This window comes from Lepidochelys olivacea (genome assembly GCF_965140295.1).
Source record: "Lepidochelys olivacea isolate rLepOli2 genome assembly, chromosome: 27".
NCBI lineage: Eukaryota > Metazoa > Chordata > Testudines > Cheloniidae > Lepidochelys > Lepidochelys olivacea.
This window is the reverse complement of record NC_140437.1, coordinates 10,535,305-10,551,101: the sequence shown is the minus strand read 5'-3', so window position 1 is coordinate 10,551,101 and position 15,797 is coordinate 10,535,305. Positions and strand designations below refer to the sequence as shown.

Genomic DNA, 15,797 nt, shown 5'->3' with positions numbered 1-15,797 from the left:
AGACTCACCAGCCAGACGCCCAGGAAATAATTCTCTGTAGTAACTCAGATCCCACCTCATCTAACATCCCATCACAGGCCATTGGGCATATCCACTGCTAATAGTCAAAGATCAATTAATTGCCAAAATTAGGCTATCCCATCATATCATCTCCTTCATAAACTTATCAAGCTTAGTCTTGAAGCCAGTTATGTCTTTTGCCCCTTTCTCTCCCTTGCTGTAGTTTCAGTGAGTTTCAGGCCAGACGGGACCATTAGCTCATCTCGTCTGACCTCCTAACACAGGCCAGTGCTCGTCACCCCCCTATGGTGAGCTTACTAGCTCCAGACCCCCTAGGGTCCATCTGACCAGGACACTGCGGGGAGATGCCAGGGGAGGTCTCAGACTCCCCAGTGACCTGACAGAGGAGGGAGTTCATCGGCATGAAACAGAGGGACAGTTCAGGGTCTTTCCAAATCTGAGGGGAGCCGGAACCCATCTGGTCGGCCCCTGCTGCCGAGGGTGGGGGGAGGGATGTCCAGTCCTCAGGGTCCCAAACACTCGGTGAGCCAGCAGCTCTAGGCTTCCTGGGCCCCGAAGGGAGAGGCCAGATGCCTGCTCTGCTCCAGTAGACCCTGCACCGTGCCCCAGCAGGACGGAGGAGGGAGCCACCCAAAGGTGCCGTGGAGAAAAGCCAGCCCAGCAGGGTGGCTCTTGCTCACACGCAGAGCCGGGCCGCGCTGCACAGCGAGAGCCCTGGCCTGGCATCCCCCATTTTCCCTTTCATGAATAACACGGGGCGTCGATTTGGCTACACCCGCGGCTGAGCCAGGAGGTTGCCCACCAGCCAGGGTTGAGTGTAAGGCCCCAGCCTGGTTGGTGCCCTGGCTCGTTGGCTGGAGGGTAAAGGTCCCATAGCCCAGCGAGGCGTCTGAGGGGGGCCTCCTTTCCCTCCCCCCTCTCACTAGGCTCCCCTGCCATTGCTCTGTGTTTGGGGTTCTCTGCCCTCTGAGCCGCCAACCCATAATGCTTAGCTACCATGGTGATGGCTGCTACGGAAACTCCCACACTGGACCAGCAGGGCCCAATTCTCCTCCCACTGACACCCGGTTTACACCACTGGTGTCCACGGAGTTACTGCTGATTTGTGCCAGTGAGCGAAGAGGACAAGGCTCTTAATCCCTCCAGCCCGAGGCTCCATTGCCAAGACGGATAGCGCGCCCCCAGGGCAGGATGGGCGTGTTTCACCCTCGCTTGGCACCGGGGTACCTGACGACGTGAGGGCAGCAGGCGGCCTGGTCCCATGGGCGTGGCAGGAACCGAGCCACCCCAGCTGTGCCTTTGCCTCTAGATCCTCCTCCTCCCCCCGGCGAACTTCTGGGGCTGAGCTTTGCCGGAGCCTCCAATGGGCTCCCTGGGCTTCCTCCTACCTCGCTGGCCGCTCCATGCCCCACTGCCCCTAGTGTGGGTGTCCCTCCAGATACTGTCCACAGTCCCCTCTGTGCGCTCTCCCCTCATCCGCCCCAGCATTAACAAACCCAGCTGTCTAGGGGGAGTCCCGATCAGCGAGACTCCATTCAGATTGACCCCCCCCAACCACCATACGTGCGTCTCAGCCCCACAATCCCCACTAGCCAGCCCTGCAAACCAGGGACTCTCCCCCGGCCAATGCCTCTCGAGCGCCAGCCCCTTGCCCACTGCCCCACCCTTAGGGTCACTCCTGCCTGTCCACGTCCCGCCCTGAAACTTAACAGCTGCTGGACCATGGCGTGGTTCGGATTCCCCACACCCAGGTAGCGAGATGGCGTCTCACACACACGCGTACACGCATGCACAGACCCACACGCACACGCGCCGGCAAAGGACATTCAGGAGCCTGCCGCAGATTAATCAAAATCAATCAATGGCCAGGCCCCGGGTGGGGAGGAAGCCACCAATCAAGAGCCAGGAAGGCCAAAGACGTGGCTGGCAAGGGAGGGAGAGGGAGTGGAAAAAGTGACCGAAATCCAATCGTTCCGAAGGGGGATGTGCGGAAGCAGCGTTGGCGGGGTCAGGGCACCGACCTCATCATCCCAACAGGAGCAAGTCGGGGCAAGGGGAGGGGAACTGGGACACCCCCCGCCCCTGAGCAATGCAAAGGAGGTAGGGGGCAGGATCAAGCTACCTTTAAGCCTGGCAGCAATGCCAAGGCATGATCCAAAGTCCTTTGGAGCCAGCAGGAAGAACTCCCGTGGATTGTAATAGGCTTTGGATCAGACCCGAGTAACAATCACAGCAGAGCAGGAAAGCCCATATGATACATCCCAACAGGGGCCTGATCCTGAGCGAGTCCTCACGGCCCACCCATGGCAGTAGGAGTCAGTGGTTTCAGCCCCTCCGTGGGTCTAGCCTTTGGGGGGTGGCTAACACTAGCTCCCCTGCCCTGCTCTCTGAGCCGCCCATACGCTGCTCATGTGCCAAGGTCCGCGTTATCTTTCTCTGCCGGCTTTTGGCAAACACCGCCGGCCCCAGCTTCGGCCTTTTGGTGTCAAGGCTAAAACGAGCCATTTCAACATTAGCCGTGGGAGCCGGGGAAGGAGAAAGGGAGGTTGGCTTGTGGAATTAAAAAGGCTTCTCACTTGGCCAACCCTTCCAAAGGGGATGAATTTGGGGACCCTTCGAACGGAGAACAAAACGTGAGAGAGAAAAACAATCCCCGGACTTACAGCCCAGAGCCAAGCGCCAAGTCCCAGCTAGACTGTGTATCCGTCCAGCCCCTCCAGCTATCCTACCCAGCCAATGCATCTGTCTAGGGAAGGAATCCGGATCATTTACCATCCAGTCATCTGTGGAGCCGATGCACCCATTCACCCTTGCCATTGCTCTATGGGATTTCGAAGGCATCTGCTGCCTTCGTATCCAAGAACCACTGGGTGTGACTCATAAATCTGGAGTAACTTCTCTGACCTTAGTGGGTTGGAGTAACCAAGAGAAGGATGCAGCCAGTGTCTCCTGTTCGCCGGGGGGCCTTGTTTGCTTTTAGCAGCTGTGAGACCCAGACTCCCAGAACCCACAGAACGTCTGGCTGCAGTGTCCCAGAACAGGAGGGGAGAACAATCATGTCTTTCCCCTTCGCCCCTTCAGTCCTGCCTCACTGTATCAAACCAAACCCAGCTCACTCTCCCCGCAGCAGGTCTCTGACTAGCCTGATGCACCCCATGCAGGAGGGGATGCTGAGGCTGCAGTAAGGGGCCCCAGGCAGGGCCAGGAGCTCAAGGCTCGTTCCCAGTTAGAGATTGGTACATTCATCGCAGAAGTGTGTGACTGAACCCTCTGTGGGTTTAAAAGTCCAGGGCACAAGGGAGGCTGGGCTGCTCCATGCCAGCTCCTCACCCTCCCACCTCTGGCCCCGCTTGCAGAGAAAGTTTCTGCCTCTCCAGAGAGCAGGGCTGGCTAGGTCAAGAGGGAGTTGTTTCCAGGGGAAAGGACGGCTCCCCCCCATGCAAAGAAAAGAGCCAGCTGCAAGGAGGCAGCCCCATCCCACCAATGTATCCTGGCTCCCCCCTGGGGGTTTAATTCACTCTAGGGACAAACATCCCCTGGATCCGCTCTCCCCATGGCAATAGCAGGGACTCACTTAACAACCCCCCCATCTCAGCCATCCCCCATCCCGTCCGTTTGTCTCAGTGCTTACCGGCTTCAGCTTCAGTTTCAGACTCATGGTGTGTTGGAAGTAAGGCGGTGTGCGAGCAGGGAGCGAGGCCCAGGCGGGGAGGGAGCTGGGGGGAGAGGAGCCGTGTTCCCCAGCACAGACCTCTGGTGCTTACATCACTCCCCAGGGCAGAGCTGTGATCACACGCGACCCAGCCTCCTCCCCACCCCGGCCCTACTACCAGTGTCTGCTGCCTGCCAGACAGCGCGGCTTCAACCTGCTAGACAGGGCACTTACCACCCCTGCCTGGCGCCTCTGTGAGGGAATCAGACCCTCCCCTGCACACACGGCGGCTGCCTGGGAACCACCCTGCCCACGGTCAACGCTGCCCTGGTCTCCCTCCGTCCCCATCAGGGCGCGGAAAGGGAGTGGGTGGAACTGACGTGCTGAGGTGCCACTCAGAGCCCCCCCAGTTTAGCTGATGGTCCTCAGGCCTGGCTGGCAGCCCCCCCTTGCTAGCTCAGGATTGGGGAGCAGGCAGTGTGGATCCCAACACCTGACGATGCACCTCAATCCTGACTTCCAGGGTCCCCACACCCAGCTCTGCCAGGGCCTCTCAATCTCGACCTGCAGCCCCCTGCTACCCCAGCCCTGGGCTCCCCACACCCAGCTCTGCAGGTGCCCCTCATTCCCGACCCGCAGCCCCCTGCTACCCCAGCCCTGGGCTCCCCACACCCAGCTCTGCCAGGGCCTCTCAATCTCGACCCGCAGCCCCCTGCTATCCCAGCCCTGGGCTCCCCACACCCATCTCTGCCGGTGCCCCTCATTCCCGACCCACAGCCCCCTGCTACCCCAGCCCTGGGCTCCCCACACCCATCTCTGCAGGTGCCCCTCATTCCCGACCCACAGCCCCCTGCTACCCCAGCCCCGGGCTCCCCATACCCAGCTCTGCCAGTGCCCCTCAATCCCGACCCACAGCCCCATTGTCCCAGTCCTGGGCTCCCCACACCCAGCTCTGCCGCTGCCCCTCAACCCCGACCCGCAGCCCCCTGATATTCCAGTCCCGGGCTCCCCACACCCAGCTCTGCCAGTGCCCCTCAATCCCGACCCACAGCCCCGTTGTCCCAGTCCTGGGCTCCTCACACCCAGCTCTGCCACTGCACCTCAGCCCTGATTTGGTGGTGGCTTGGTGATGGGATCAGAGTCTGCTGAAAGCTAGGACGAGAGTACCCAGAATTCCTGTCTCCCTGTTCAATGAGCCAGTATTTGGACCCAGGTCTCCTGTGGTGAAGGCCAGACCAGGGCACCAATAACCCCTTGGCACCTTGTGCTAGGAAGAGGCATTTGGGGCACAGAACAGGCCCCAGGGGACTGAGGATGCTGGAATGCTCTCAGTCTGCTCACGAGCTGGTGCTGGCCAGACCTCGGTGGAGCTGCTGGTGTCCGTGCCTGGAGAAACACCATAGCTGGGGCCCTGGTCTGAGCTCTGTCCCTCTGCACCCCAAGACCCACAATACCCAGGAGTTAAGAGCCTAAATGCCTTTGAGGATCTGGCCCCGAGCCACTGCATCCTCTCCCTGCTGCAGAGGGCAGCCCCCCTGTACCTGCCTCTTCTCCAGGCTGTGCCCCGGCCCCTGCTCACACTGCTGCAGGGCAGTGCCCCGGCGTGGTGGTATACGCGTCGGGGACGGGGTCCTCGGAGACCTGGAGGGAGGCCCACAAGCCACCACAGCTCACAAGAACATGAGAACGGCCACACTGGGCCAAATCAACGGTCCACGGAGCCCAGTATCCTGTCTTCCGACAGTGGCCGGTGACTGATGCTTCAGCTCACAGACCTGGAGCCTGGCCCCTGGGTACTTGGCTCTCCTGAGACTGAGCTCTGCGGGACGGGGGCTTTTCTTACCCCATGTGTCTGTACAGCCTCCAGCAGGATGGGCCCTGATCCTGACCGGGGCCTCCAGTATACACAGGGCCTGATGAGGACCAGCTCCTCCAATGCCTACAACTCCGCCTCCCTGCCTGCCTTGGCCAGGGGGCTTTGTGGCTTCATCTCAGCCAACGGCTCCCAGGAGGAACCCCCTCCAGCGCAGCTCCTACGTCCACCTCCCCCTTCTGCACTCCCATCACCACCTCTGCAACATCATCCTGCCACTCCCCCGCCTTCACCTCTCCTGGCATCCTCTCGCCTTGACTCCTGAAGCTCCCTTCCCTGGGGCCACTCATTGCCACCCTGCCAGTCTCCTGCTGCTGCCAGGCAGGGTCCGGGGAGGGGGGTCTGGTTTGGTCGGGGACAGTCAGGGGGATCAGCTGTGTAAGGACCCCAGTACTGGCATTGGATCACTAGCGCATTTCACACACACCGCCCAACAGCCATCAGAGGGAGACAACTCTTGGCAGGTGCCCTGGAGGCGAAAGACTCTGTCCGATCCCCAGTTCCCTGTGCACACCCACCCTGGCTCCCCATTTCTTGCACAGATTAGTGGCTCCTGCTGTCCCGGGCTCAGGCCACAGGAGCGACCACGGGATGAGGCCAATGTGCTCAGTGCACTTGTAGCCGAAGCAAGCAGTGAGCCCAGATGGGATGAGGTCACGGCTGTCAGGCTGGCCCCTCGCCCGCAATCACATGCTCTGCAGGAGTTGGCCTCTGGCTCACGCAGCTGCTGAGTTGTTACTTACACAGAGGACTAATGGGATTTCACCACCGGCTTTGCCTTGCCCGTGAATTATTTATCGGCCGTAAGTCATGAGCGGGGACTCGGCCAGGGGCATCTCTCCTGGTCCTGAGCGGATGCCCAGGCTGGCCCATGGGAGGCACACGGGGCCCGATTCTCTCTTCCCTTGCACGTGCAGCAGTGCCATGGGGGGGGCAGGGGGGACGTCGCCACCGTTGGGGTTTAGCAGCACTTCGTGCTCCCTTTGCACGGGGGGTGGGGGACGAGGCAGCGTGCCGGGCAGCAGGGATGTCCTCAGCACGCTTGCTCGTGAGCAGCTGCTGCGAGCATTTGCGGGTCTGGGCCTGGGTCTAGGGGACACCCTGGGACCCGAGCCAATGGCAGAGCCCCTGGAGCTGGCCAGCGGCAGGCATTAGAGCAGGGCTCATCGGAGCAGGGTCCGGCGGCTCTGAGGGGGCCCACGGGACCCCGCACGCGTGTTCCCTGTGCTGGGAGGCATGGCCGCCACAGCACCAAAGGAGCCACCAGAACAATTCCCCCGGGAGCCCAGCCCAGCTGGGGAAGGGGCTTAGCCCTGGACTGCTCAGCTCTGCTTCCTTTGGATCGCTCCGAGCTTCTTTTCCTGCCTGACCGCTGCCTTCTCTTCCCCATCTCCCACTTTCCTTCTCGTGGCCTGTCAATCTCATGGCCCTCCCCCTGGAATCCACCCCCAGGTCTTTCTCTCCCCTCCGTCCCCTGGCAGGCAGGATCCGGGCACCCCGAATCCCCTATGACCGAGTCACCCTTCGCGCTGACCCAGCCCAGGCTGCAGGAGCTGGGCTGACATTTCAGTGCCTGCCAGCCAAAGGGGTGTGAAAAGCAGCTCCAGAGAAAACAGGAGCTGGTAACCAGGCCTCCCGCAGCCTCTCGCCTGGGCCAGGGGCCTGCAGTGCCAGGTGGACATGGGGAGTGACCGCCACTGGTCTACCTGGGCCTGGCCCCTGTGAAATGGGACAGAGAAAGGGCTGCACCTCAGTGGGCACAAGGCCCCCCAAGCTCTGCTGAACCCCCTCAGTGCTGACCTGCTGCTCCCCTGAGCTCCCCCCAGCCAACTTTGCCAATGTCCCTCTATCCTGGTCTGCCACCCCCCATTATTCCAGCCCCAGGAAGCCCCCATGTGCATCTTGCCACTTGTGCCTAATTAGACAACGGCTCCTATGTGCGAATATGCGTCCCGGGGGGACCCAGACTGAGAGGAGGAGGAGGCTCATCTCACCTGGGATCCAGGCTCACACTAGGAAGTGGGGGGCTCTGCAGAGAAGCAGGCCAAAGCCACGGTCCAGCGCTGCCATTACCCCCATGGACGCTGGGTGTGTGGGGCTGGGGCTAGCCTGAGCGCGCACAGCCAAACCAGGCCCCAAGTCCGGGCCAGTGGTTAGAACAGGAGCCTGGAAGTCAGGACTTCTGGGTTCTTTTCTCCCTTCTGAGAGGAAAGTAGGATTTTGAGGTTGCAGCAGGCGGGCTGGGGGCTAGGATTCCTGGGTTCCTTGCCCAGCTCTGGGGGGTGGAACGGTGTCTAGTGGTTAAATACGGTGCTCAGGGGGGTCGAGATCCACCCAGAACCCAGCCAGCATGGAGATTTAAGGGGAGGGGGGAACGGACGTGGATCCATGCCAGGGACTGGGGGGAGTGCACAGGCTCGATGCTGGCCATCCCGCCTGCAGCAGGGACCTGTCAGCTTCAATCCCATCACCTCCCGCTGCCTAATGACCCAGTATCGACAGGCAGCGGGTCCTGTGCGCACACAGCTTCCAAAGTCAATGCACTGCTTGGGGTGGAGGCTTTTAGGGGAAGCAGGAAAGGGGAGAACTGTGCCCCTTGAGACATTCCTAGAGGCTTGGTGGGGGAAGGGGGTGCCAGGAGAGGCTCCTCTCCCAAATGCCAGCATTTGTCAGCTAGTTTAAGGGCACATTACCAACCCCTCTGGGGCCTAGTGGATTGAACACCCGGCTGGGAATCAGCATGGTGGGTTTTTTTTAAACCAACTCCAGGAGGGGAGTGGGGTCTAGTGGTTACAACATGGGACTAGAAGGAAGGAGGCCTGGGCTCCGTTCCTGCTTCTGAGAGTGGGAATGGGATTGGGTGGTTAAAGCTGGAGTCTGCAAGTCAGGATTCCTTTCCCAGCTCAGAGAGAGAACGTTGTCTAGTGGTTAAAGCAGGCGACCTGGGGGCCTTGGCTGCTGGTGTCCTTTTCTAGGTTTGTGAGGCAGGTTTGCATAGTAGATGGAGCCTGGGCCCATGGAGTCAGGATTCCTGGATGTTGTTCCTGGCTCTGCCAGAGACTTCCTGCATTACTTTTGGACAAGGCACTTGTGCTCCCTGTGCCTCAGTTTCCCCATCTGTAAAAGGGTGATAATGAGACTGACCCTTTGGGAGCACCTTCCAGACACTCAAGAAGAGACAGGCCCTAACCCAAGGAGCTCACAGGCTAAGGAGCCTTGCAAGATCCTTGGATGCAATGTGCTCTCTAGGTGCAAAGTATAACAAACAGTAATGCTGCTATACAGTTATTAATAATAATTATTACTCCCACACTACCCCCTGGGTAATATCTGCTTTCACTCCCACTGTCCCGTCTGCACTCCACATCAGAGCAATTCTTAGCGACTTTTAGTTCATTCAGTTAAACTCAAATAACATCCTGTGTGATTCTTTAAAACCATTGTCTTTTATTTGCTTAGGAGGCAGACCCTAGCCTGGCAGCCAGTCCTGCACTCGTCCCCCGGTTCCCTGTCTCTCTTACGGTGGGTCCTGAATCCTGGGGATTGACAGCCCTTGTATAATTTGCACCCTAGTTAGTGATTCTGCGATGGTTATTCTCAGTGTCTAATCCCTTCTTGGCACCTACTGAGCTATTAGCCTCAATCACATCCTGCAGCAGAGAGTTCCACAGGTGACCCAAAGACCTTCCAGAATAAAAAATGTGGGGCAAAATCCTACCTTGCTTTGCACAGGTGATCTGGGGGGCAGGGAAAGGCTGCAGGGAGCCCCTCTGCATGAGCAGGGCACAAGTGGGACCTACAGCAACATTCAGGGGCTCTGGCTGACACCCACCAGTTCCACACCCCCAGAGATGCGGCTTGTTTTGTGTGTTCTGCCATGAGGTGGCATTGCCCCTGAGCCCATCCCTCCCAAGCCATCCAGGAACATAAGAACGGCCAGACTGGGTCAGACCAAAGGTCCATCGAGCCCAGTGTCCTGTCTTCCGACAGTGGCCAGTGCCAGGTGCCCCAGAGGGAATGAACAGAACAGGTCATCATCAAGTGATCCATCCCCTATCGCTCATTCCCAGCTTCTGGCAAACAGAGGCTAGGGACACTATCCCTGTCCATCCTGGCTAATAGCCATTGATGGACCTACATTCCATGAATTTACCTAGTTCCTTTTTGAACCCTGTTATAGTCTTGGCCTTCACAACATCCTCTGGCAAAGAGTTCCACAGGTTGACTGTGTGTAGTGTGAAGAAATACTTCCTTTTGGTTTGTTTTAAACCTGCTGTCTATTAATTTCATTTGGTGACTCCTAGTTCGTGTGTTATGAGGAGGAGTAAATAACACTTCCTTATCTACTTTCTCCACCCAGTCATGATTTTATAGACCTCTATCATATCCCCCCCTCAGTCGTCTCTTTTCCAAGCTGAAAAGCCCCAGTTGTATTAAACTCTCCTCATAAAGGCAGCCATTCCAGACCCCTAATCATTTTTGTTGCCCTTTTCCGAAACTTTTCCAATTCCAATAGATCTTTTTTGAGATAAGGCGACCACATCTGCACGCGGTATTCAAGATGGGAGTGTACCATGGATTTATACAGAGGCAACATGATATTTTCTGGCCTATTATCTATCCCTTTCTTGATGATGCCCAACATTCTGTTCGCCTTTTTGATGGCCGCTGCACATTGAGTGGATGTTTTCAGAGAACTGTCCACAATGACTCCAAGATCTCTCTCTTGAGTGGTCACAGCTAATTTAGACCCCATCGTTTTATACGTATGGTTGGGATTATGTTTTCCAATGTCCATTACTTTGCATTTATCAACATTGAATTTCATCTGCCATTTTGTTGCCCAGTCCCCCAGTTTTGAGAGATGCGTTTGTAGCTCTTCCCAGTCTGCCTGGGACTTAACTATCTTGAGTAGTTTTGTATCATCTGCAAATTTTGCCACCTCACTGTTCACCAGTTTTTCCAGATCGTTTATGAAAATGTTGAATAGGTCTGGGCCCAGTACAGACCCCTGGGGGACACCACTATTTACCTCTCTCCATTCTGAAGACCTTCTGCTCTTCCACTAGTGCCTTTCTGCAGGTCTCATTCCCTGAGCCATTTACTTCTGCGGGTGGAAGCGGGAATCCCTGCAGTTCGGCATCTTAAGGCCACGGCGGATACCAGGGATGTGCGATCTCAGTCTATGCATTAGAGGCTCCCTGGAGCCAGGCTCTCTGCTGTCTGACAGATCTACCCCTAGGTGGGAAGGAGGCAGCTGGGTATTTCCCAGTTAATGTAACCCCCCCACCCCTCTGCGCCCCCTTCCCTTCCAAGGAGCCTGGAAGATGGAAACACCATCACCTTGCGCAGCGTCCCATGTGGTGAAGGGACACTGCCACCTGGTGACTGCCGGAGCAACCACCAGCCCCTGTGCTTGCAGGTGTCCCCTCCACCAATTCCTGCAGTCAGCGCGCAGAAAGGAGACCTCCACAGCCCACGCAAAGACGTCGGCTGGGGCGGATCTCCCGAAGAGTGGGGGTAAGGGACAGCCTTGCCGAAGGCAGGTACATCCCTTTCCCCCTGCAGCTGGGTAGAAAAACCTGCCAGACCTTGGGCCTATTCCACAGGAAGAAAAAAGAAAGTTAATCTGACTTATTTCAGGGGTGCACGAATGACGATGCAGACTTCACTCACACACGCACCATGTGGGTCTGCCCCCCCCCCCCCGCACTCCCATTGCTGCTGAGACACAAAGAATTTTCACCCAGGAAAAACGACACTCTTGTCGGGGAGGTTTGCTACCGAGACGAACAGCTTTTTGGCTCCAGGGAAGAACGATGGTGTCGTGCCAGCCAACAGCAAGGGAGAGCCCCGCAGCTGGCATCAATCCACAAAGGGTTCCCCGGAGCGACGCTGCTTTATGCCAGCTAGGATCTGGCCCACTCCCTTCGCCAAAGCTCTGCTGATTTCCACCAGTGGAGGGCCGGGCCCACAGGCTCGGGCTGAGCTGTTCTGTACCTAGCCTGAGCCCAAACACCTCCCAGCCAGCCACCGAGCAGAAGGAAGAGAGGGAGGGTGGGGGAGGTGGTGATTACTATGGGCTAGATCATAACTGCCAACTGCCCCAGCGAGTCCCCATTGCATCCCTGCTTCCCCCTTGCTCTGGGGGAGGAGGAATTACTTCAACCCTTTGGTCAAGCAGCTCCCGCCTTTCATATGCCCACCAGCTATGGGCCAGGGCTCCTCCTAGTCCCTGCCCCTCTCTGCCCTACGGCCCCACGCCTCAGATGCTTGTAGCGGAGGGTGAAAGGCAAGTAGTAGCCACAATCCGAGCAGAGGAGTAAGGGAGAATCGACCACCCTGTGATTCCCCTGCATGGCGGAGGAGGGCAATGACAATCTAGCCCTGTGTGAACCCTAGTGACTATGCCCCCAAACAGTGACAGCAACCCCACAGCACAACCTCCCCTGCACGGTGGCTCCTAGTCACGATGGGGATTGCCCTACAGCAGCCCCTCTAGGCTGGACAGACAGACAGTGTCATGGCCAGCATCCTGCAGACGCTGGTTTTCTGGGGTTAAAAACACGTCAGAATGTGTTTGGAGCCCATCTGGGCCACAATCTCTTGTTCTCTGCCATGAGCGAGGGAAGCCCTCTGGAGAGCCACACGCATGCACTGGGAACAGCTTTCAGTGGGGCTGCCCTGGGGGAGCCCAGGTGCAAAGAGAGAAGCATGGACAAACAGAGTGAAATGCTGCCAGCTGGGTGTGTCCGTCCCCAGCCCCGGCTGTGCCGGAGGGGAGATGAGGAACTGAATACCAAGCATGCAGGGACCCTGCCCTGTCCCCACTCAGCTGCTCCTTCAAATGCGTGAATCTCCCCCTACCCCGCGGCTGTTCCACAAACGATCGCGAGTGTCCCCACTACACTATGGACAATGGGGAACGGCCTCCAGGATCCCGACTTCTCCCCACAGGAGACGTAGTCTGGCCAGGGAGGCCAGCCCACAAGGGAGAAAGGGGACCTGAGACACAGCTCCCAGGAGGCAATGTGGCCCTGCAGAGAAATGCAGTTTAACATTGAATTGACCCCAAGGCGACACATTTTGCCATTTCCAACTCGAAACTTTTCGTTCAGTGAAAAATCTCAAGATTTCAACATTTGGACCCGCAAAAGAAAAAAAAAGTCATCAAAACATTGCAATTTGTTGTGGGACAGAAATTCCCATTTTCGCTCTGCTCTGCAAAGTAATCTGCCCCTCCCCTCCAAATCTGCTCCAGAAACTAGTGGGATCTGCCCCTCCCCTCCAAATCTGCTCCACGAATTAGCATGCACACCCACCCTCACCCCATGCCTGCTCCACGAATTAGCACAATCATTCCCTCCACCTCCCAGGAGTGCCCCTGGCTTGGGGAGAATGCCCCTCTGCCCCCTGTACCTGTGTGACTTTCTCGGTGACGTTCTGCGTGCGCTCTGTCACCTTGTGGGGTGCGATGATCTCGATCTCAGTGGTGGAGCCCGAGCGGTGCTTCTCCAGGTTGAACTCCACAAAGTTGAGGGTGAACTGCGGGATCTGGCTGATGGTGCGGTACCTCATGAGGTCGGAGTCCGAGGTGGAGTTCTGGGGGTTGGGCTTGGCTTGGGAGGCCTCTGGAACAAATTCAGGAAGGAGAGAAACGCTCAGGAGAGCGACAAAAACAACAATTAACCATCAGCGTTCTAGTCTCTGTGGACAAGGGAGCCCAGGATAAGCCATCTGAGAGAACCTGTCTGGAGAGACAACGCTATTGCAAAGGGCCCATTTTGCCTTGGTACCCAAACACAAAGGTCAAAATTCTCCAAAGCCACTCGTGATCTCGGGTGCCCAACTTGAGGCACCTGAAAGGGGCTTGCTTTTCAGAAAGAGCTGAGAACCCACCCCCTAAAAACAAAGCCCCTTTCAGGTGTCTCAAGCTTGGTGCCGAAAAATGGTGGATCCCTAGTCACTGCTAAGGCCCAGGCCAATTGGCCTGGATTCTGATAGCCATTGGTGGGGGCCGACGCTGCAGTGGCAGGATACGAATGTAAACAGAATCCAGAAAACTGTCAAAGCCTAAAATTACAGATGGGGCCCATCAGGCCGCGGGCCTCCACCGGCAAGACTCTTGAGGCTTTTACCTCAGCTTCTCCTGCCCTCTGAGCTGGGTTGGCTGTTCGTCCTGGCTCCTCAAACTAACATCTCCTTGAGGGACGCGGAATTGAGTGCTGCTTTGGCAGGGCAAAGAGAGCACAGATGGAGTCCTACGATCTGCCCCCAAAGCCGTACCACATCCCATCCAATCCATCCCCATGGGCCAGGGCAGGATTGTTCCCTGTGGGGTATTTTCCTAGCATTCTTCCAGTCTAGTTTAATGTTCTAGGCATTAAGGCTTCTACCCCTTTCCCTGGGACATGATTCTCCAGCCCAGTGGATCTCACCAGCAGGTCATTTTTCCTAAAACACCCTCAATTTTTCAAATACAAACAGCTTACGTGTCAACCTTCCTTCATTCCATCCCCTGTTCTCCCCAGCCTTATTTGTCTCCTTCGGGTTTACAACCTTTCAGTATTTGTGGACTCTCATGTTCCCTTCCCTGACCGTGGCTTAGCCAAGCGGCACATATTCAGCTCATTCCAGTTTTCCTCCTCAATAGATCCCTCCAGCCTGCTGACCGTTTTAGTTTCTCTTCTCTGGTCCCCAACCTATTGGCCAGTATCTTTCTTATGAGAACGAGGAGCCCAGAAACGAACACAAAACTGCAGCTGCATTTGTCCCAGAGCCTTACAGAGAAGGACTAATTCTTCCCTGCCTCAATGCCTGATATCTCTGCACCCGCAGCCCCAAAGTGCACTGGCCTTCTTTGAGACATAGCAAACTCCTGTCTATTTTATTGTCCACTCTCACCTCAAGGGGCCAGAGGGTCGAAAGAACAAAACAAGGGTGGGACTGCCCTACCCTTAGTCCCAGTGAAGTCAATGGGAAAGCTCCCACTGACATCAATGGGAACAGAGGTAGGCCAATGCTGACAGCTTAGAAAAATCCCACCTGAAGTGGGGAAGATTTTCACACATGCTCAGCACACTGAGCACCTGTTGGGTGTTGAGCTCTTCTGAAAGTCTAGATACAGGGATCACACTGGGGGCTGTTGAGCAAATCTGGCCTCATTTAGGAGGCTAAAGCTCTTCAGAAAATCCAGCTCCGATTGTGGGTGCTGGGCACTTAAAAATGTGTCTCTGAGCTATTGAAAACCTAGGCCTGAGGCCTGTCTCAGCTTTACTTCTCCCCAGCTCTCTATCTCCCATCACGTGACTATATGATGAATTCTTTCTGCCCCAGTGTATCCACTTTGCTTTTTTTCTTTAATTCAGGCTCTTTCAGCCACCTTTCTAGGTCTCTCCGGATTATTGCTCTGTCCTCTCTGCATGTCTCCAGTAGAGCCGGTTGGACATTTTTCGTGAAACGTCTTTTTGTTTTTTAAAGTCAAAAAATGCCGATTTGCCAAACCCAAAACTCACTGCAGAGAAGTGCCAGCTTCGAGGACGTTTTGGTCCAGGCTGGCATTTCTGGTACGATGGAGAGGGACCCATACCAGTGGTCAGGGCACACGCCTGGCATGCGGGGGATCCAGTGTCAAGGCCCTGCTCCGAATCAGCTGCCCGCTGAGTGCCCGAACCATGGAGCTCTTGGCTCTGCCGGCATGGCTCTCTCTCATGTTTGGTTCCAATGCCGAGCGAAACACATTTCAAAACCTTGATATTTTTCATGAAATCTGCAATGCCTCCCGATTCAGTATCCTCTGCAAAGGTCAATGACACGCCGTGACCATGGTGATGGGATTTCCGGATTAAATACTTGGGCCCTCATCCTCAGAACATGAAGATTATATGTATTACATCTACCGTATTCACTCATCTAAACTCACTCCTCCCCCTTTGGGAGCAGTGGGACCGGAGTCAGGAAAGAGCCTGGAAGGGTTTGGACATGGCGGATTTACAGTGCAGATCGGTTCACTCAGAGACTGTCACACACAGACCTAGATCATCAAAGGTATACAGGCGCCTAACTCCCATTGGTTTCAATGATTTCAACTCCCATTGGTGTCAGTGGGACTTAGGTGCCTAAATCCATTTCGGGAATGGCTGTAGACACACAGCCAGATCTACAGGCCAAGACACATCCAGAGATCCCCGCACTTGGAAACATACTGGAGTCAGTTTATGCTCTGGGAGACACCCCCCTTACCGCTGCTTC

At 56.6% G+C, this 15,797-nt stretch overlaps 1 protein-coding gene across 2 annotated transcripts in view; it reads right to left on the bottom strand.

Annotated features, from left to right (window-relative positions):
* The window catches only part of KCNH6 (potassium voltage-gated channel subfamily H member 6), a 100,646-nt gene that overhangs the window by 23,800 nt on the left and 61,049 nt on the right, over nucleotides 1-15,797 (bottom strand). For both annotated transcript variants that reach the window (XM_084615925.1, XM_084615926.1), the window contains exon 4: nucleotides 12,966-13,177. In XM_084615925.1, the coding sequence (XP_084472051.1) occupies nucleotides 12,966-13,177 (212 nt within the window). The remainder of the gene's footprint in view (nucleotides 1-12,965; nucleotides 13,178-15,797) is intronic.